Consider the following 24,000-nt stretch of genomic DNA (forward strand, 5'->3'; position numbering starts at 1 on the left):
GCAGTCAATGATTACTAGATTACAACATTCTTCAAAATATCTTCCTTCGTGTTTGACATAAAAAAAAAAGTCTTAAATGTTTGAAAACACTTGAGGAAGAGTTAATAGATATTTATTTTTGGGTGAACTATCCCTTTAACTTCACAGTGGCTCAGTAGTTAGCACTGTCACAGCAAGAAGGTTGCTAGTTTGAGTCCCTGCTGGAACAGTTGGCATTTCTGTGTGGAGTTTGCATGCTTTCCCCGTGTTGGCGTGGGTTTCCTCTGCATGCTCCAGTTTCCCCAACAGTCCAAACACATGTGCTATAAGTGAATGGACGAACTAAAATGGCCGTAGTGTATGAGTGTGAATGAGAGTCCATGGGTGTTTCCCAGTACTGGGTTGCGGCTGGAAGGGCATCCGCTGTGTAAAACATATGCAGGAATAGTTGGCGGTTCATTCTGCTGTGGCGACCCATGATGAATAACGGAAAAACCCACGCCAACAAGGGGAGAACATGCAATCTCCACTGTAAAAATGTCAACTTGCCCAGCAGGGACTCAATCAAACTAGCGACCTTCTTGCTTTTAGGTGACAGTGCTAACCACTGAGCCACCGTGGATAGTTCACCCAAAGATGGATATTCTGCCAACACTGAAGAATGTTGGAAACCTGTAACCACTCACATCCAGAGTAGGAAAAGCAAATACTGTGGAAGCCAATGGTTACAGGTTTCCAACATTCTTCAAAACATCTTCTTTTGTGTTCAATGTAAAAAAACTGATTTGCCACAAGAGTAAATGACAATTGAAATGATTGAACTATCCCTTTAAGTTAGAACATAATTAGAAATGCCTTCTTCTGAATGTTTGGCTCTTTGCTTCATTTATTATCTAATCTGCGTCTTCATGTTGATTTAGCAGAAATCTTAAACACATGTAAATCTGATTAAACATTTGGATTCTTGCAGTCTCACAACCCGAAGTATGCTTATCAATCCAAAACAATCAGTCTGACGAAAGACATTCATGCTCGCCTATTGTTTTCATAACTTTACAGATATGCCTCAACATGCTTCATGTTACACTGCAGACCACCCACTGACTTCTATGGTCATCATGTTTCTGTAATTAGAGCTAGATTTAATTTTGTTAGATTTTTTTTTTTTTTTGCATTGGAAATACAGACTACATTTATCAGTTTACACTTTAAAAATGCTAGGTTGTTGTAACACAATGTTGGGTCAAATATGGGCAAACTAAATCATTGGGTTATTATTTTTTTTTAATTAATTCATTCATTCATTTTCCTTCGGCTTAGTCCCTTTGTTCATCAGGGGCTGCCACAGTGGAATGAATCGCCAACTATTCCTGCATATGTTTTACACAGCGGATGCCCTTCCAACTGCAACCCAGTACTGGGAAACACTCATTCACACACATACACTACGGTCAATTTAGCTTGCCCAATTCACCTATAGCGCATGTCTTTGGACTGTGGGGGAAACCGGAGCACCCAAAAGAAACCCACATTAATATGCAAACTCCACACAGAAATGCCAACATACCTACCCCTTGGGGCTCGAACCAGTGACCTTCTTGCTGTGAGGCGATCGTGCTACCCACTGCGCCACCGTGGCGCCCCATGTCAAATTTGCTAGGATATTTTAATAAGATATTTTCAGCAAAAGAAGTAATAGTGATACAAATTCTTCAGAGTAATTAAATAATAATAATAATGAGTTTATAGTAATTAAATATACGTTTTTAAAAATAAATTAAATAAGGAGTGAAAGAAATAGAAAAAAAAAAACAATTAACCTAACAATAATAAAAAAATATGTATTATTAGAAAACCTTTGACATTAACAAAAATATACAAATTATTTATTAATAATTGATTGCATTTATACAATAAATATATTGACTAAGTCATATTCACCACTTTTATGGTAGTTATTTTAGAATTAGTTTTAGTATAATTTTTAAATATTCCAGTTGCATTTTAAAGTAACTTAAAACAAAGATAAATCACATTATTAGGAGTATTTATGTATGTATGTGTGTATGATTGTATATATTTATTTTGAGTTTTTAATACAGAATCAGTTTGTAAGCAATTGAACTAATAAACTAATAAAAAAATGTATACATGCAACACATTTTATTTATTTTCAAACATAAAACACTGTAAAAGAAATAAAAATAAGATGTTCACAAAAATCACTATTTTATTATATAAAATTATTTTATATTATAAAATTATAATATAAAATTATATTATAAAATTATATTATATATTTTATTATATAAAAATATATATTTTTATAATATTTTTATTTTTATAATATATATTTTATTATATAAAAAATTATATAAAAAATATATGGTCATGCATATTCCATATATTCATAATGGAAATCTTAAAAAACAAATTGTCCTTACTATTTAACTATTTCTGTCTGATCATCTGTGTGTACATAAATGAATTCAACAGAGTATATCTGTTGTTTATTTTTTTATTTATTTTCTTGCTTTTTTATTTGTTTATCCATGTTTTTTATTTTACAGGATTATGTTGTTTATGTTTGTGAAGCACTTTGAGTTGCATATCTGTAGGAAAAGTGCTATAGAATTAGAAAGTATTAATATTATTATTAATATTAATATTATTATCTGATTTTCCTGGAGGTGGCACAGTGGCTAGCACTGTTGTCTTACAGCAAGAATGTCGCTGGTTCGAGTCCCGGCTGGGTCAGTTGGCATTTCTGTGTGGGGTTTGCATGTTCTCCCCGTGTTGCTGTGGGTTTCCTCCGAGTGCTTCGATTTCCCCCGCAGTCCAAACACATGCGCTATAGGGGAATTGCGTAAACTAAAACTGGCCGTAGCGTATGTGTGTGAATGAGTGTGTATGGATGTTTCCCAGTACTGGGTTGCAGCTGGAAGAGCATCCTCTGTGTAAAACATGCTGGATAAGTTGGCGGTTCATTCCGCTGTGGTGACCCTAGATTAATAAAGAGACTAAACTGAAGGAAAATGAATGAATGAATGAATGGATGATCTTCCTGCTGGGTTAATGTGTTAAATGAGTTCAGTTGTGTTTGTGTTTTTCAACTGTTGACCCCTGTGTTGTTATCTCACTTTTGTTTTCTGTTCTCAGCTGACATGTCTGAATAGCCTGAACTCTCAGCCTTGCACTATTTTAAAGGAAATTCCAGGAAGAACAGAACAAGATTGAAGGGGCGTCGTGAAAAGCTGCTGATCCGCCCCGGGACAAACCCTCATTCAGAGCGGCCACACACCCCTCATTAAACACTCAAACCAGGAGGGGATTTAAACACCTCCTTCAAAAAGCACCTAATCTCTCGTTTCTTCATGCAGAGGGCAAACTGAGGTCCTTTCACACACTCGCAATACACACACACTGCTGAAGACTAAATCATATCACTTTAATTCTGTTTCTAATATTTCCTAAGAGGGCGGCGTAGTGGCGCAGTGGGTAGCGCTGTCGCCTCACAGCAAGAAGATCGCTGGTTCGAGCCTCAGCTGGGTCAGTAGGCACTTCTGTATGGAGTTTGCATGTTTACTGCTTGATCAACAAATAATTAATCTGAGATTTGTCAGACTAGCCCTACTAGCATCCATAAAATGTATAACTTTGAGATGGAAGGATTCATCTTCTACATCCATGTGGATTAAAGAAGTGTCATCTTGCATGTCTTTAGAAAAAAATGGCATTTTGTTTGAAAAAGCATTAAGATTTGTTTGTTTAAAACTGGGGCAGCTTCATTTCTTACTTGGATATAACAGCACAGAATGCTTAGATAGAACCTGATTTTTATGTTTTCTTGTTTAGTTTTATTCATGGTTTATTTGTGGCACTACAGGTTGGAGGTTTGGTTCATGTATAGGGCAGCATGGATGTGGATGAAAGATGTATTTAGAGTATTCTGAACTTTGTTGTACTTGGAAAAACCCAATAAACATAATGTTAAATAAATAAATAAAACAATATTTATACAAATTATTTATTTAAAAATGTAAAAAATAAATATAAACTGCTAAAGTCAATATTATTATCCTCTTAAGATATACAGTACTCAGCATATATAAGTAAACCCCTCACAAATCTCTCTTTTAAATTCATATTTTTAATAGGAAGCTCTACTATATTTTATTTGTGCACAAACATTAGATTAGTCAGTACTGAAGCCAAATCTGGAGCTCATCTAACAAAATTACGATAACAGTCCAAAAACTAGTACACCCACATTATATGTTATAGAAAAATATTAAATACAAATTTTAAAAAAAGAGGAAAAATCAAGAGAAGCAAAAAAGTAATATTTAATTGAGATTTTGTAGGTTGTAATTTATTATTGCAATATTTTGCTTGAATTTAATTATATTATCTTTCAATTTCTAAATCTGCTTGGTGGCTAAAGTATAATTTGAATAAATATATCTGTTTAATAAATCAGTGTGGTTTAAATGCACCGAAATACATGGCCTATATTCACTGAGAAATGGATACAAATATTCATTTTCAAAATGGGGTGTACTCAGTTATGCTGATCATTGTATATGTCTTTTATTGTCTACAGAACAAATCACTGTTGTCCAATTGCTGACACACCTAATTATATTTTTTTACTCGACTAGTTTACCTAATCAACCTAGTTAAGATAAATACTATCCTGAATAATAACTAGTCAAATAATATAGTATGTACTGTCATCATTGCGAAAACAAAAGGAATTAGTTATCAGAAATTAGTTATTGCATTTATAATTTATTTATTATGTATAAAAAAGCATCACTTGGGATATACAGTATTTGAAAAATAATAATTTTACATGAGGGCTAATATATTTGCCTTAAATTATACATCAAATATATAAATTGTTGACTAATAAACACATTATTCACACAATGCTTCAGATATTATACTATAGTATACCGATTTTATGAAATTTGGGGGAATGCAGAAATTTTAATATGGTAAAACACACAAATATTTGACAAATGATGCAAAGGGTTTGGGGAAAAGTAGATCTGTGATTGACAGGTGATAAGTTTATTATGGATTTCCAGAATACTTTTTTCTGACATCCCTACTGAACAAAAAAAAGCTTAAACCACCTTAAGCTGGTTTTAGCTGATCGACCAGCTTGGTTTTAGAGGGGGTTTGGCCATTTCCAGGTTGGTTTCCAGCTATTTTCAGCCTGGTCTTAGCTGGTTAGGCTGGGAGATGACCAGCTTGACCAGCATAGCCAGGATATGCTATGTCTAGTTAAAGCCAGGATGGAAATGGTTTGAAACCAGCCTAGAAATTACCAAACCCCCTCTAAAACCAGCCAACCAGCATAGGCTGATTTTAACAGTTTGTTTTCAGCAGGGATATATATATATATATATATATATATATATATATATATATATATATATATATATATATATATATATATATATATATATATATATATATATATATATATATATTATTTTTGGTTGTGGTATTTTTTATCAAGTATTTGTATTATTTTTGTATTTGTATTAAATCCATTCATAAGTATTGTACCTTTTTAATGGCATACATCTAGTATGTAATCAGTAAAATAACGTTTTTTCTTCTCCTTAATGTTTATCGGGATTTTTTTAAACTTATTTATTTATTGCTCACCTCCAGGTCATTGAAAAACAGCCGTGAATCAGCCAAGTTGAAGATCATCTCCTCCATCCACAAACCCAGAGAAACTGCCTTCCCGGAGTCCTGGAAGAAAACACAAATCTCCGTCAGGTGAGTTTCGGTACTGTACCTGCTCTGACCTCTCCTCGAGCTGACAGGTGATTATTAAATCATCTCTGTGTGGTACAACAGGTTTCTGTCTGACAAGAATGTTGATTGCTCACAGTCATTGTGGTTTTAATCAGAAGCGTGTCAAACTACAGCCATTTCTCTTTCTTTCTCTCTTGTTTAGCCGTCATGCTAACATAAGCTAAGCCATTGTGTCCTCCCGTTTTAGCTAAATAACTGCTAACGCCTCCGTCTGGCAGCGGATCAAGTTTTTAGGCGTCAGCTAGAGGTTAAAGTCAGATTAACTGAGAAAAATGGCTCTTCTTTTGCACATCGTCACTGTTGGAGACACTGGAGATGTAGCTTTAATGAAGATAATAACCTCCAATCTGTCAGTAGAGGATTTTATTACAGCGGGCACTCAAAAGCTGAATAGATGTGCACTTTTGATTTAGCGCTAAATTGTGCGATTTAGACAGATAGTTCACCCCCCCCCCCCCCCCCCCAAAAAAGAAAATTTGCTTACTATATACTCGTCTTCAATTGGTTACAAACCTTTATGTGTTTCTTTATTCTGTTGAAAACAAAAGAAGATATTTTGTAGGAAAAACAAGTACTATGGAAGTCAATAGTTACAGGTTTACAGCTTTCGTCAAAATATCTTCTGTGTTCAACAGAAAAGAGAAACTCAAGAAAACAAGTAAAAGATGAGTAAATGATGACAGAATTTTCATGTTTGGGTGAGACATCCCTTTAAGTAAAGTTAAGAAATAGACAAGCGTATATGAATTAATGCTTAGTGCAGTATAAATGATTCCTCTTATAGTAATATACAGTATCAATATATACATTTAAAACTATTTTATATACAGTTAAAGGAAAATTTGTTAGCCCTCCTGTGATTTTATTATTATTTTTTTTAAATACTGCGAAAAAAACTTTGAAAAATGCGAAATATTCCAAAAATGTTGCCTTCAACTGTACATATATATATATATATATATATATATATATATATATATATATATATATATATATATATATATATATATATGACATTGAGTGTGAATGAGAGTGTATGGGTGTTTCCCAGTGATAGGTTGCAGCTACAAGGGCATCTGCTGCGTAAAACATGCTGGATAAGTTGGCGGTTCATTCCGCTTTGGCGTCCTCTGATTAATAAAGGAACTAAGCTGAATAGAAAATGAATGAATGAATGTATGTGTGTGAATAAGTGTATGGGTGTTTCCCAGTGATGGGTTGCAGCTACAAGGGCATCTGCTGCGTAAAACATTCTGGATAAGTTGGCGGTTCATTCCGCTGTGGTGTCCTCTGATTAATAAAGAGACTAAGCCGAAAAGAAAATGAATGAATGAATGTATGTGTGTGAATGAGTGTATGGGTATTTCCCAGTGATGGGTTGCAGCTGGAAGGGCATCAGCAGCATAAAACATATGCTGGATGAGTTGGCGGTTCATTCCACTGTGGCGACCCCAGATTAATAAAGAGACTAAGCCGAAAATGAATGAATGAATGAATGTTTTTACATTTCTTTATGTCTTTATTTATTTTTTTATTGATTTTATATTACAAAACTTTCATTAATTGATCATTTCATAAATTGCCTATTTAATTTTTAGTGTAATTATGTTTGGTCATATTCCTTTAATCTGAATGTGAATATCATAGCCTTGGGTGCACATTCAAACATTTAGTTATGTGCGTATGGCGCTGTCACAGGATAAATGACACATCTATTATGAAGTAGACTCACAGTGACCTTTGACCTCCAGCTCAGCTTACAAACACATTAGAAAGCAGCGTCTTTCAGCACTGTAGTGTATAGGTCGGGTCTCGCCTTGAGTTAGTCTTAGTTAGCCTGTTTACACTGATCTTCTCATAGCTTTGACATAAAGTACATACGAAAAAACCCTGAGTTAAATATCCTGTTACTTAAAGATGTGAAATCTGAGCGCACACAATCACGGCTTTTTGTCTGAGCGTAAGCGGCTTTGTCAAGATGCACATCAAACTCAGGCGCTTTCACTTTTATATGGATGTTTTCCTTTGATTTTCGCTCTCTCCAGTGGATTCCCGATGGAGCAACGTGCTTTTTTTCTGCACCCTTTTTTTCCTGGATCTGAAATTAGACACATTAGTCACGGCAACATTTCTGCCATCCTCAAAAAGAAAGTCTGAAGTATTTGAGACGGCCCGGCGTTTCTCTTGTGTGTCACGTCAAATTCGCAAGGGATCGTGGGATTTGAAAATAGACGTCGGGCCAAGAAAAAGAAACATGAGCATTGTTTCCTCATCGGAGTTTGCAGAGAAGTTCACGCGGCGTCCGTCAAATCAGAGCAGAAAAATAGGCGGAGGTTGATTATATCCTTCACTGCTCATTTACATCTTCCGCATTTACTGTCTGTGTTTATTTAAAGTGTTTATTGAATTAGAAGTACAATAGATCAGCAGGGGCTTTCATTTAAGGATTTTCATAGATTGCAATCAGGCAAGTACTAATTTTAATTGAATTTCTGCACTATTTTTGTATTGTTTTTAGTCTAAATATCTGAAATTTCTTAAATCAAGGAGCATTTCTAGACAAGCAAAACACTTTGTCTTGTTTTCAGAAATAAAGTGGCAAAATGAAATGAGTTTTTCCTTGAAAGCAAGCAAAATAATCTCCAATGGGGTACGCAAAATAATACAGTTTTTGCTTTGACATAAGATTATTTTGCTCTTAATGTAAAGAGTTTAAGGTAAAGCTCACTTCATTTTGACATATTATTTCTTAATACAAGACATTGTGCTTTGCTTGTCTAAAAAATGCTTCTTGATTTAACAATTTTTTTGATATTTGGACTAGAAATAAGAGAAAAACTACATGCATCATCAAGAAATATTTTGGGCCTCCAATTTTTTCCAAATGATGTATTAAATTTATCAAAAGTGACTGTCTGAAATTTCTGCTTCAAATTAATTCTTTTGAACTTTCAATTCACTGAATCTTGAATAAAGAAAGAAAATATAGTTACTTTTGACATTTCTATTAAATTCAAAATAAAAACGTGGTAATTTATAGCAATTTTTTTGCATAATAACAAAAAGATGCCCTATTTTCAGAAATGTTTTTATACTTAGACAACACAATATCCAAGTTTTAAAAATCCTGACTTTCAGTCTAAAAAAGAAAATATTTGTTATTATGACTGCATTATATAAATACATTTGTATATATATATATATATATATATATATATATATATATATATATATATATATATATATATATATATATATATATATATATACAAACACATACAGTTGAAGTCAGAATTATTAGCCCCCTTTGATTTTTTTTTTTTTTTTTTCTTTTTTAAATATTTTCCAAATTATGTTTAATAGAGCAAGGAAATTTTCACAGTATTTCCTATAATATTTTTTCTTCTGGAGAAAGTCTTATTTGTTTTATTTCGGCTAGAATAAAAGCAGTTTTAAATTTTTTTAAAACATTTTAAGGTCAATATTAGCCCCATCAACCTATATATTTTTTCGACTGTCTACAAAACAAACCACTGTTATACAATAACTTGCCTAATTACCCTAACCTGCCTAGTTAACCTAATTAACCTAGTTAAGACTTTAAATGTCACTTTAAGCTGTAAAGAAGTTTCTTGAAAAATATCTAGTCAAATATTATTTACTGTCATGATGGCAAAGATAAAATAAATCAGTTATTAGAAATGAGTTATTAAAACTATTATGATTAAAAATGAGTTGAAAAAATCTTCTCTCCGTTAAACAGAAATTGGGGAAAAAAATAAACAGGAGGGCTAATAATTCAGGGGGTTTAATAATTCTGATTTCAACTGTAATCATTTTATAATGTATTAACCTATTAAACCTGGCATTCAGTCTCAAAAAATGAAAATATTTGTTATTATGACTACATATTAATAACAATATTTTTATTTGAAATAAATGAACATTTATAGAATAATAATGCTATTCTCAAACCTAAACCTAATATATCCAGAAAATCTGAAAAAAAAGCTTCTTAAAGTGATCTTATTTTAATTTAAATAAATAGTTTAGTTTAGTTATTATATATGTAAATACATTATATTTACAGTTGAAGTCAGAATTTTTGTAGCCCTTCTGTATATTTTGTCCCCTAATTTCTGTTTAACGGAGAGCAGATTTCTAAACATAATAGTTTTAATAACTCATTTCTAATCACTGATTTATTTTATCTTTGTCATGATGACAGTAAATAATATTTGACTAGATATTTTTCAAGACACTTCTATACAGCTTAAAGTGACATTTAAAGGCTTAACTAGGTTAATTAGGTTAACTAGACAGGTTAGGGTAATTAGGCAATTTATTGTATAACGATGGTTTGTTCTGTAGACGATCAAAATAAATATTGCTTAAGGGGGCTAATAATATTGAAAAAGTTAAAAACTGCTTTTATTCTAGCTGAAATAAAACAAATAAGACTTTTTTTCCAGAAGAAAAAATATTATAGGAAACACTGTGAAATAATTCCTTGTTCTGTTAAACATCATTTGGGGAATAATTGAAAAAGAAATAATTTTGACTTTAACTGTGTATACATGAATGAATATATATATATATATATATATATATATATATATATATATATATATATATATATATATTCATGTATATGAGCATAGCAGTGTCTTGCAGAAGTAAAGCAGTGTGAAGTTAAGAGGTGTGAGTGAGTTGAAGAACTGGTTTGTACCTTGCCGAAGCGTGTGGAAAATGTCCCGGTGAGCAGTGAGTGGAAAATGATGATGGTCTCATCCAGATCCCAAATAAACACCCTCTACACACATACATACACACACACAGACACACATACACACACAATGAGCATGAACACAAATATAATCTGCTTACTAGTCAAAAGAAGTATTTACTCCAAACAGCGCATTATCTGTGTTTTGCCTTTTATAATAATTGCAGATAATTGTAGTCAGTTCTGCCACGTTTCACACCATACACTCAGATAGAAAAACACTTCATCACTACATCAGTGGTTTTGTAGAGTTCAAAACAACTATTGCATTTGTAAATAATATTAGTTTTTCCTTTTATTTTTTCTATTGTTATTTTCAGGATTTCAGTTCAACTTTTTTTTTTATTCAACTTTCTTCGCCATTTCTGTGCATTTTTTAGTTTGTTATCAGTTTTGGTTTATGGAGTAATAGTAATTTTATTAGAATTTTACCATATATTAATAAACTAAATGACTTCTTAAAATTACTTTTTTTGCTAGATCTTACTAAATTCATTTAAATTAGTTTTTATTTTATTTTTAATTATTATATTTCAGTTTATTTAAGTTCATTTTAGTAACAAAAATAGTTTTCGTTTTAGTAAGACGTAGATTGACATTTCAGCAGCATATTGCATTATGAAATACTGGTAGGTAAATCAATGGGCTCTATGCACAGCTAGAGTTTTAAAGCCAACGATAAACTTCCTGTGAAAGCTTAATGTGAGTTTTCAATTTAACAAGGTTGTTTTACAGCATCGATGTTGTAATGTAATTACAATACATTCAGTTAAATAGACTTACACATTCATTTAGTTTTTCCAAGCGTAAAACGAGTTGAAAGACCATTGTAACCACTAGCACCAGCAGTAGCAACAGGCTATAGCAGAAACTCCATTGAAAATAATGGGGTAAAATAACCTGTCATATTCCAAAGACATGGCAGGGGGAAATGGAATTTAATGCAGCGCTTCTCGTCCGATCTGAGACCCACTTCATATCGTATATATAACAGCCAGTGAAGATCTTAAACGTGATAATTATGTAATAGAAAGACAGTTCACTGGAAGCCATTGGGCTGCCTGGCTGAAAAATAAAAGTCCCTGTGCATATAGCCCATTAATCACTTTCTTTAAGGACAGAATACAGAAATAAGTCATTTTATTTCAGCTTTCTGTTCTGTGATTTATTTATTTGTATTTTTATTATTATTATTTTTATGATTTATTAGTATTGTTTTTGAAATTTTATGTTAATCAACCTTTTCTTTGTAATACACTTCATTAAGCATGTACACATAGACATCACGTATATGCAATAAAATTACAGGTTAACTATGTCTGTATACAGTGCTCAGCATACATGAGTACACTCCTTACAAATCTCTCTTTTAAATTCATATTTTTAATAGAAAGCTCTACAATATTATATTTGTGCAAATACATTAGATTAGTCAGTACTGAAGCCAAATCTGGAGCTCATCTAACAAAATAACTTACGATAACAGTACAAAAACTAGTACACCCACATTTATATGTTATAGAAAAATATTAAATACAAATTTAACAAAGAGGAAAAATCAAGAGAAGCAAAAATTAAAAAAAAAAAGAAAAATTTAGTAGGTTGTAATTTTTTTTGCAATATTTTGCTTGAAATTAATTGTATTATCTTACAATTTCTAAAGATCCTTCAAATTCTCTGTGAATAAAATATAATTTTAATGAATATATCTGTTTAATAAATCTGTTTTGTTTAAATGCACCAAAATAGATTGCCTGAGAAATGCATAAAAATATTCATTTTCAAAATGGGGTGTGCTCAATTAATCTGAGCTCTGTATAAACACATATTTGATTGTAACTTTAACTTTAATTGATTGTATTGCAGTATTGTGCACCATTTGTAAAGCTAATTTGAAACAAAAAAAATCCTTAATTATTCAAAAATAAAAATTGCTACACAAATAAACTTTAATTTAATATAAAAAAATATTTTAGACATTTTGTTAAACATGCATTTTGAAAAATACAGGCATTCGGGTGTGAAGTGATGTAATTGTGAATGAACTGTTTTTGTGGGAACTGTCCCTTTAAATGGCTTGTCTATGGCTCTAGATTGAAATGAGCTGCCAGACTGAGCTGCTGCTTGTGAAAGTGATCTCTGTGTGTGTGTGTGTGAACAGGAATGTTAATGAAGGCGTGTGTAAAGGACACCGTGAGCAGCAGCATCTGTACCTCTATGTCCGAGTCCAGCGGCGGGACAGGGTCACTGGCCCGCTTCCGGCCTCTCAGCTTCCCATCCGCACTGCGTCTCGGTGGAGCTCCGTCCTGATCCTTTCCTGGAGTTGGAGGACTCGTGGGAGCCTGGTACTCTGCTGATACACACACAAACATGAATGCACTTGCAAGCGCACACACATACATATGCACACACAAAACAAACAATGATGTGCACACATATGCACACACTCACAAAAAAAAGAATGCAAGTACACACACAACATACACAAATAAGCATGCACACACATACACACACACGTACGTATGCACAAACACAACACACAAAAATGCATGCACACACACACACACACAGAATATACACAAACGCATGCGCGCACAACATACACATAACATACACATATGCAAACATTCATGCAGACACACACACACAATATGTACACAACATGCACACACACACAAACATTCATGTGCACACATGCACAAAAATGCATGCACACACAGAACATACATAAATGCATGCGCGCACACACACAACGTACACACTTATACAAACATGTTTGCACATACATACACAAACACACAGCACACACACAAATGTTCAAACATGCATGCATACACACACACACACACACACAAATGCATGTGCACACACATACACAACAATGCATGTGCGCATACACCCACACGCACACAACATACACACATTTATAAACATGCATGCACATACATACACACAACATGTACAAACACATACACAAAAATGCACACAAACACATATATAAACATGCACGCACATACACACATTCATGCGCACACACATACACAAAAAAGCACACACACATATATAAACATGCACGCACATACACACATTCATGCGCACACACATACACAAAAAAGCACACACACATATATAAACATGCACGCACATACACACATTCATGCGCACACACATACACAAAAAAGCACACACACATATATAAACATGCACGCACATACACACATTCATGCGCAAACACATACACAAAAATGCACACAAACACATATATAAACATGCACTCACATACACACATTCATGCGCACACACATACACAAAAAAGCACACACACATATATAAACATGCACGCACATACACACACACACAAGATGTACAAACATGCATGCGCACGCACATGCATTCATGCACATACATACACAAAATTGCATGCACTTGCACACACACAACATGAACGCATACAAACATGCACGCACATACAGTACAAACACACACACACAACATACACAAACATGCATGTAGTCACACATACACAAACACACAGAGCAACATGTGCATGTACACACACAACATGTACAAACATGCACGCGCACACACATACATATGCACACACACACAACAAACAAACATACATGCACACATAGATACACACACACGCACAAACATATACAAATATACACAAACATGCATGCACACACACACATACCCAACACACAGCGTGCACACACAACATGCACAAACATGCATGCAAACACAACACACAGCACGCACAAACAACATACACAAACATGCATGCACACACACATACACAACACACAGTGCGCACATACAACATGCACAAACATGCATGCAAACACAACACACAGCACGCACAAACAACATGCACCACACACACATACACAAAACTGCACACACACACACACAAAATACACAAACACGCATGCAGACACGCACAACATGTTCAAACATGCATGCGCACACACATACATTCATGCGCACACACATACACAAAAATGCACAAACACAACATACACACATTTACACATGCACGCACGCACATACTCTGTTTACTCTGTATAGTCTGTATACATAATATAAACACACACATTTAAGCAAAAATATGGATTTTAAAGAACCATGAAAGTTGGCTATATTATTAATATATTTCAAATATAATCTCTTTGTGCTATTTTCTATATATTTACGTCATATATTAGAATATAATATTTATTTTTATTTATTTATTACAATATAAAATATGTAGTTTTAGTTGTTTTCTCACCTGTGAGCGATTCTGGGCTGTGATTGGTCGATACAGCGGGATGATCTGTGTGCTGATAGGGTATCGCCGTGGTGATGGCCGATGGTGTGATATTGCTGGCTGTGATGTACGGGCTGTTGTAGTGTGTGTTGTAGTATGGAGAATATTGACTTTGGCTGTAGCTTGAATATGTTGAGAAGTCCTGATGGAGACAATGACATCATCAATCATCTCAGACTGCTATAGTGTAAACCTTACAGTGGATCAGGGTGGTGCCAAGCTGGAGCTCTCACTCTGATCCCTATCGGCTCTGCAATGGTTGTGGAAATTCCAAATTGAACCAAAACATACGATTACAATTGGCAATGAACATTTGGGAATTGAAGCTAGCAGAACCTGGGAATTAAAAAAACAAAAAAAAAAGTATAGACTACATACTGTGGATTACTTTAACCCTAAGGGGGTGCAACATATCCTGGGGGATACACTCATTTGAGAGGCTAATTTCTGGGTGTCAGTTTGGAAAAGTTATTTGTTGTGAATGCTTAGATTTGTTTATACGTTCAGTTTAGCTGACAAGCAGTGCTAAAAAATCAACATGGCTGCCAGTGGAGGGAAAACTACTCACCTTCAGGTCTATTTCACATATTTATAACATTTAGACTTAACATATCTTTTTAAAAAGTTGTTGTTAAGTGTTAGCTGATTATGTTTATGCTGATTTGTTTTATATTAACTTTGTATATTACTAGTAATCTCCAAATGTTTGTACCTCATGGGATATGTCTTTCTTTTAGGGCTGTAATTAGATTTAAAGAAACACTTCACGTTTATTTAATTGTAAAAAGGCTCATTTTAGAAGTCTCCTAGAGTTGTTTAGTTCACTTAAACCCTTTTGAGATCCATTCAGTCGATTTCTTGTTCAGGCGGGCTCACTTTTAACTTAGCTTAGCATAATTAATTGAATTGGATGGTTAGCATTTCTTTTAAAAAAGTGTGTTGATAATTTTCCTGTTTAAAGCTCGAGTCTTCTGTTATTACATTGTGTAACATAACTACAGACTGTAACTACACAGTGTACTACTTCTTTAAATGCCTTTAAAGTAATGTAAAGAACACTTAGATGTTATTGCAGCAGAGCCTGTTTGTCTGACCAAGAAAACCTTACTTATGTTCTTATTTTCAGTCTTTCCATGGCAAATATTTAAAGATTCTTATATGAATGTACATTTATCAAAGAAGCCATTTATCAGCATTTAATTTTCTTACTCCACTACTAGAATTATTATTTTTATTTACTCATTTTTAATTTAATTCAACGTTTTCAAAATCAAACATTTAAAAATATATATATATTTTAGAAGAATTGCGAGAAAAGGTTATTAATAAAGTAATAAAGTTGCACACAGCGAATTTGCCAGTGTACATTTTACACCACGTGTTGAATTTAACACTTTTCTGGTGTGTGTATATACCAGCAGTAAATTGCTCAGGTTACACTTTCAAAAGTGTAATATATATATATATATATATATATATATATATATATATATATATATATATATATATATATATATATATATATATATATATATACCTCTGCAGTGTAAAACATTTCACATTTAGAGTGCAAAAATGCACAACACATGAAACATTTTTAACACCTGAAGAGCAAATTGTCCAGTGTACATATAACTCCAGAGGTGTTAAACTACTTTCTCTTCTGGTGATTATATGAGTCCAAGTTACACTTTTAAAAGTGTTGAATATATACACTAAAGCAGAGTAAATAATTTTACACTAATCTGCAAAAACTGTATACTAGATTGAATACTCTATCACCACTGCAAGGTCATTTAAAGCATAAATTCAATTTTTTTAAACTGACATGAGTAAAAGATAACCTTTTTCCACATGAAATTCACAAAGAAAAGTGTATATTTGAATGTTTTAACACTGTGGAAGATTTATAATAATAATAATATAAAATGTGAATGAACTTTTTTTCTGTTGACTTACTTAAAAGAGTGTTTAAGTGTTTAATTTAACCCACATCAGTGTTAAAAACAGTATATGTACACTTGGATTTTAACACTATAACACTATGGGGACTTACAACACCTCACAATTTGCTGTGCAATACTGTAAATGACAGAAAAGCTAGATACATTTTTTAAACAATATTTTGATAATAATAAATATTAATAATATTAATGACTAATTTCTAATGACTAATTTATCATTTCTTTGTCATGATGAGAGTACATAATATTTTACTAGATATTTTGCAAGATATTAGTATTCAGCTTAAAGTGACATTTAAAAGCTTAACTAGGTTTATTAGGTTAACTAGGGTAAAAAATGATTTCTTAAGAGGGGTCATAATATTACGGAGACCCGGAAGGGACGTGGTGATGGGGAAAAAATGGTGGAAGAAAAACAAAACTCCGTGGGAGAAAAAAAAATCTGAGTGATAGGAAAACATTTTTTTAAGGTTTTTGCGTTCCCTCGCAAACATTTTGCGTTATCTCAGCCTGATCTCACGAGAAAACGTAAGTATTTTACGTTTTGTCAGTTTAGTGGCTAATTCGTACGAATTCGTACAAGTTCAGTCATACGAAATTGTAAGATTTTAAAAAGGAGGCGTGGCACCTAACCCCACCCCTAAACCCAACCGTCATTGGGGGATGAGCAAATCGTACTAAATTTTACGAATTAGATCGTACGAATTTGTACGAATTAGCCACTAAAACAAAAAGTTACAAATTGCCGTGAGATTGTGTTGGTTATCTCGCAAAGATGTTTTGCGTTTCCTTGCCAAGATTTTGCATTATCTTGTGAAGATGTTTTGCGTTCTCTCACAAAACTGTTTCTCCACAAACACTTCCTGTTCACTTAATTCATGCAAACCCTCCATTTTTGCCCAAATTCTCCCGTATTTTACCATTCTATCCCACTTTCTTTACATTAAAGCTGTGCGTCCATCGTCGCCTTTCATATGCAACCTCTTAACCAGTGAATGCATGATTAAGCGCTGACTGACAGATGGGATCCGTACAATATACTGATCCCAGATTCTGTACACGCCATTTAAAGTGACACCTCTGTTATGAAACAAGTGAGCAGCAAATGAATCTCTTGTTTGTTTAGTTTGATAACAGAGGTGTCACTGTAAGAATGCACAGATCTATAATGAAAGCACTCCATTACTTTAGAAACTGCTTGTGCTCATTTAACAGAAATTTAGCTGTTTAAAATAAAACATGCAGGACGGACATGTTTACATATTATTCAGTGTATTTGTCTGTACACCCAAATCCAAAAGTGTCCTTCACTTTTGCTCCTCTGTAAATGGCGTGTACTGAAGCTGATCTGGTTAAGAGGTTGCATATGAAAGGCGACGATCGACGCACAGCTTTAATGTAAAGAAATTGGGATTGAATGGTAAAATACGAGAGAATTTTCAACACAATCTCACGGCAATTCGTAACTTTTTGATTTAGTGGCTAATTCGATCTAATTTGTACAATTTAGTATGATTTGCTCATCCCCCAATGACGGTTGGGTTTAGGGGTGGGGTTAGGTGCCACGCCTCCTTTTTAAAATCGTACAAATTCGTACGACTGAACGAATACGAATTCGTACGAATTAGCCACTAAACTGGCAAAACGTAAAAATACTTACGTTTTCTCGTGAGATCAGGCTGGAATTTCGGCAAAAACAGGAGGGTTTACATGATTTAAGTGAACAGGAAGTGTTTGTGGAGAAACAGTTTTGCGAGATAACGGAAAATCTTTGTGAGGGAACGCAAAAACCTTAAAAATATATTTTCCTATCACTCAGTTTTTTTTCTCACACCCAGTTTTTTTTTCTTCCACCCATTTTTTTCCCCATCACCACATCCCTTCCAGGTCTGCATGTAATATTGATCTTAAATGCTATTTAAAAACAGTTTTTAAGAAATCAGTCAAATGATAAAAAAATCTGCCTTTCTCCAGGAGAAAAATATAGTAATTATTAATGTGAAATTATCCTTGCTTTGAAAGAGAGATAAAATTATTAGACCTACCAGCAGGGCTAAAAATGTTACCTTTAACTGTATGAGTTCTTTTAAAGAATAAAGAATATATTAGTATTATAAAGTCTTAAAGATTCAATTTGTGAGAAATAGTTGCAATTGTGAGGGAGAAAAAAGTCATAATTGTGAAATATAAACTCACATAATTGTGAGATAAAAGGAATTGCATACTAAATTGTTTTATAATTATGAGACACTATAGTCTCTCTCTCTTTTTTTACAAGGGTACATGAGTGCATGTTGTCCAGCTTGTCAGAAGTGGTTGTAGTGCATCAGTAAAGGTGCTTGGAGATGCACTTTCCTTCCCTTAATTTGACCCACCTGCTGCGCTGGACTGAACGGCGTTGAGCCTGTGATGCTGTTCGCACCCTGGAAAATTCCAGAAGAAATGCTGCCGCCTGAAAAAGAAGCATGAAAGCTAGTTTAAGAGCAAACTTAGAACTGACTGTGGTTAAAGACACTCCGAACACTCTCGATCCAACACAAACACAACGGCAGAAACACGACAGGCAGCGACTGGAGAAATATAGACACGTTTAAAGCGCTCGCTTGGAGAAAGTGCGCTTGATTTATGAGTTTAAAACAGTTCAGGTGAGAAAGGGCATTTTGGAGCGCACAGCAAATCCATCTCTGTTATCAGACCCTCAGACCTGTCTGGTTCTCTCTTTCCTCTGTCTTTTTCTGCTTCAGATAAATGAGTCTGTCAAAAACAGCACCAAATCTCAAAGAAAGAAAAGCTAGAGTCTTCTAAGTTAAGTCTTCTGTAGTTACATCATGTAATGAAACCACAGACTGTAATGTACTTACTTCTGTTTATTTCTTTTAAATAACTTAAAGAACACCCACATGTTGTTGCAGGAGTGTTTTGGTTCACTGATGGTTGTCTGACCAAAAACTTCTTACTTATTTTTCAAGTCTTTCTTCCATGACAAACATCTAAACATTCTTATATCAATGTACATTTACTTGAGAAGCAATTTACACAACAGGCAACGGCTGGAGAAATATAGACACGTTTAAAGCGCTCACTCTGAGAAAGTGCACTTGATTTATGAGTGTGAAAACAGTTCAGGTGAGAGGGCATTTTGGAGCGCACAGCAAATCCGTCTCTGTTATCAGACTCTCAGACCTGTCTGGTTCTCTCTTTCGTCTGTCTTTTTCTCTTCACATTGCAGCTTGCGCTCATTCTGAAGCCTCAGATGAATGAGTCTGTCAAAACAGCACCAAATCTCGCAGGAAGCAAAGCTTGAGTCTTCAAAAGAGAGACGCGGTCGCTGTGTTTCTGATTTTCTCCACGGCGGTGAAATGCGAGGACCTTTGGCACCCAGAGCCGGGTTATTTATTTCGAGCTACAGCGGGTCTCCTGTTGGAATTCGCCTATAAATCAAACGAGATGTAGCACGAGACGTGGAGAGAGACTTTTCCCAGACCCATTAGAAATCCATCCATTTCACGAGCAGACAATTTTACTGTAAATGATGTCTCGGGAGACTTATGAATTACAGTAAATCACCATAATATCAAATAGATTGTATCGTCTGCTAGAAGATAATCACTCATTGACTACGTTTACATGAGCATAAATTAATCTAATTATGTGCCTTAATCTGAATAAGACAATAATAAGATTAAAGTGTTTACTCGAGTTGCTTTTTAAATGTTCCTTTCATGATCCTGTTTTACATGTTATAGCACATAATTTGACTAACGTCATTGCGTCACCATGCTATCCACATTTCCTCTGGAGTTTCATGTAATGTCGAGTGTTTCAGTTTTAATTTATTGACTTTAACTGCAGTTTGGCACTTTCACTTTCATTTAGGAACATTTCATGCATGCCCCCATTGACAAACGAGATATTGAATGCGAGTATGAACTGCTGGAAGAGTGTTGTTTTAATGGTATTTTAAACCTCAGCTTTTCACAATGCAGGTGTCTGTAGTCCTTAACTAACTCTGTATATTCAGAGAACAGTGTCAAACAGCCGTGAGTGTATAGATTATCCTGTCGCAAAATGCAGCAAAAATCCTACACCACGGTGTTTACATGTCTGTACTGCACTTCAATAATGCCACTAAAATAGGCATACTCCATTTGACAATTCCATTTTTGTTTAGTTTGATCATGACTTTATTCGCATTAAGGTTATCAAAAATTGTTGTTTACATGGTAGACTCTTAATTAGAGTATTGTCATAATCGCATTGAAATCAGATTATCGGTGTCCATGTAAACATACTCATTGATTATGCTAATTAGACAGACAGGAACACTGCAAACTGCAAAAACACTGCAAACTGCAAAAACACTGTTTTTGTCTTGTTTCTAGTCCAAATATCTCGAAATTCTTAAATCAAGAAGCATTTTTGCAAGCAAAAATTCACTAGTTTTTCCTGAAAACAAGCTAAATATTCTGCCAATGGGGTAAGCAAAATAAACATGTTTTCGTTTTGACATAAGGTTATTTTTTTAGATTTAAGTTTAGGTTTATTGTTTAGGTTTATTGTTATCCATTATTCCCCTCTGATTTTGGGAATAATTTACAGTTATAGTTGGGTTTAGGGGTAGAGAATAGGCATGGATTACATTTCCAACAAAAATGATGTTCCAGGATCACATCATACGTGGCAAAATAATGACATGCACATAGAGACCCTAAAAAATGAAAATGCATTTATGCTCTTTACTCACCCTCAAGTTTTTCCAAACCTTTATGTGTTTCTTTCTTCTGCTGAACACAATGGAAGATATTTTGAAGAATGCTGGCAACCTGTAACCACTGATTTCCACAACAGGAAAAAACAAATACTATGGAAGCCAGTGGCTTTCCAGCTTTCTTCAAAATATCTCAGGTTTGGAAAGAGTAAAGTGTGAGTAAATGATGACAGAATTTTCATTTTTGAGTGAACTGTCCCTTTAACTGGTCAAACCTGTCCTGTTGGGTAAATTTACTTTAAACGTAATATGTTACATTGATTGATTCATGCATTCATTTTCCTTCAGCTTAGTCCCTTTATTCAGCAGGGGTCGCCACAGCGGAATGAACCACCAACCTAACCAGCATATGTTTTCCACAATGAATGCCCTTCCAGCTGCAATCCAGTACTGGGAAACACCCATACACACTCATTCACACTCATACGGCCAATTTAGTTTATTCAATTCCCCTATAGCGCATGTCTTTGGACTGTGGGGGAAACCGGAGCACCCGGAGAAAAACCCACGCCAACATGAGAACATGCAAACTCCACACAGAAACACCAACTGACCCAGCCGAGGCTCGAACCGGTGACCTTCTTCATAAGGCGACAGTGCTACCCACTAAGCCACCATGTCTTAAGTGAACTTAAAAGTTTTAATTTACAATTTATGTTTTTAAATATAACTAATTATGTCTTTATTTAAGCTAGCTACTGTTTTACTTATGAGTTAATTATTGATGCTTTGCCTAAAATCACCAAATATTTATCAATGTTTTAACTTTAGTATAAAACTTTTTATACAGTATACTTAATTATATGCTTTTTTTTCTCATTTATAGGGTGAACACAGCCAATATACACAACTATGGCTTCACTTCACAGAAAAACCACTGCTAATTTTCATCAAAGCTTCTCTTTTGTGTTCCATGAAAAGAAATGAACGTCATACGGGTTAAAAGACGGCATGTGGGTGAGTAAATGATGTTGACTAGTAAATGATTGTGTTCCTTTCAAGCTGAAAACGTGCCTAGTGCCACTTCACCTTTGACCTTGACTGAGAACGGTCAATTTCACACTGCGGTGGAGAAATCAGGACTGCGGGCAGAAAAAGGACTGACTGCGATCCGACGACTCACACACTCCACACACACAAAAAAACACACTCCTCCAGTGGCCGGCGCGAGCGGGGAAAAGGTTCTGACCTCCTGAGAGATGCCTGACGCCAGACGCCAGACCGCGGATAATGGGGAACAGGTGTGTGTGCGTGTGTGTCTGTGTGCGTGTGTTGGGGATACCAACTGTAGACGGCACCTGAAAAATGTGTGTGTGTGTTTGTGGGGATTGTGTTCGTCCGACATTGAAGTTCAAAACCATTTATTAAGATTTATTGTTGAAATTCTGGTTAATTTGTGTTTAATACACTTGGAAACTTGGAAAAATCTGTGATCAAATGTGATTGCTTAAAGATGTTAAAGTACACATGAAATTAAAACTAACCATACTGATTTTGTTAGCTTGCAATGCTAGTTTTGTGGTGAACAATTCATCTGTGCAGGTCATTAAGAATTAAAAAAAAGTTTGCTCTTGTAGTCTTTAATTGAGATCTGAAAATGCACTTCCTGTTTGTTTTCAGTTAAATCCTCAGATTAGGTCTGTCTGAGGTATTGGGCGTGGCTAACATACTTAACCACGCCCCTTCAGCTGTCAGTGCTATGACAACAAACAGAAATGGTGAGCAGGAGGAGTCTGTGAGGTTGTAATATCTCTTCTAAACCCCTTTCCCGATCTTTCTGAATGAAAGGCCTACTTTACTACATCCAATCAGCTCGCAGTAGAAAAAACAAGCCACGCCCACTGTTTGCTCATTTAATATTCCGTTTTTCTAGGAACTGCGTCACAATCCGAAAAAAAAAATGGTTGCAGCTTCAGGTTCATGTGCATTTTAAACTGTAATTGACTGTTGGTCAGTGTTTTATCTGGGTTTTTTCTCTCTCAATGTTTATTATCTTTATCATATAATGATATGCACTTGGTTTAAGAGTTTGAGGTCAGTAAGTTTTTTATTTTATGAAAACAATTAATACTTTTATTCAGCAAAAAGGAATTAAATTAATTTAAAAAATTTGAATTTAAAATGTTCAAAAAGAATTTCAAGTAAATGTTGTTTTCTACAAAATGTTGAGCATCACAACTGCTTTTAACATTGACAATGACAAAAATATTCAATATTCAATATTCTGAAGATTAGAGAAATTATTGCATTTGCATTTGAAGAGTAAATTCCTTTGTAAATGTCTTCATATTAAAAACGGCTATTTGAAAACTGTAATATATCACAATGTTACTTTTACAGTATTTTTTTTTGA

At 34.2% G+C, this 24,000-nt stretch overlaps 1 protein-coding gene across 2 annotated transcripts in view; it reads right to left on the reverse strand.

Moving 5' to 3' along the window:
- The window catches only part of eya2 (EYA transcriptional coactivator and phosphatase 2), an 86,017-nt gene that overhangs the window by 17,439 nt on the left and 44,578 nt on the right, over positions 1–24,000 (reverse strand). The window contains exons 6-10 of one of the 2 annotated variants that reach the window (XM_056460622.1): positions 19,255–19,331; positions 14,877–15,057; positions 12,817–12,953; positions 10,547–10,630; positions 5,662–5,751 (exon numbers count right to left, since the gene is read on the reverse strand). In XM_056460622.1, the coding sequence (XP_056316597.1) occupies positions 5,662–5,751; positions 10,547–10,630; positions 12,817–12,953; positions 14,877–15,057; positions 19,255–19,331 (569 nt within the window). Of the gene's footprint in view, positions 1–5,661; positions 5,752–10,546; positions 10,631–12,816; positions 12,957–14,876; positions 15,058–19,254; positions 19,332–24,000 lie in introns of both variants that reach the window. The other variant, XM_056460620.1, reaches the window with a different exon arrangement.

The sequence above is a fragment of the Danio aesculapii genome, chromosome 6 (genome assembly GCF_903798145.1).
Source record: "Danio aesculapii chromosome 6, fDanAes4.1, whole genome shotgun sequence".
Classification (NCBI taxonomy): Eukaryota; Metazoa; Chordata; class Actinopteri; order Cypriniformes; family Danionidae; genus Danio; species Danio aesculapii.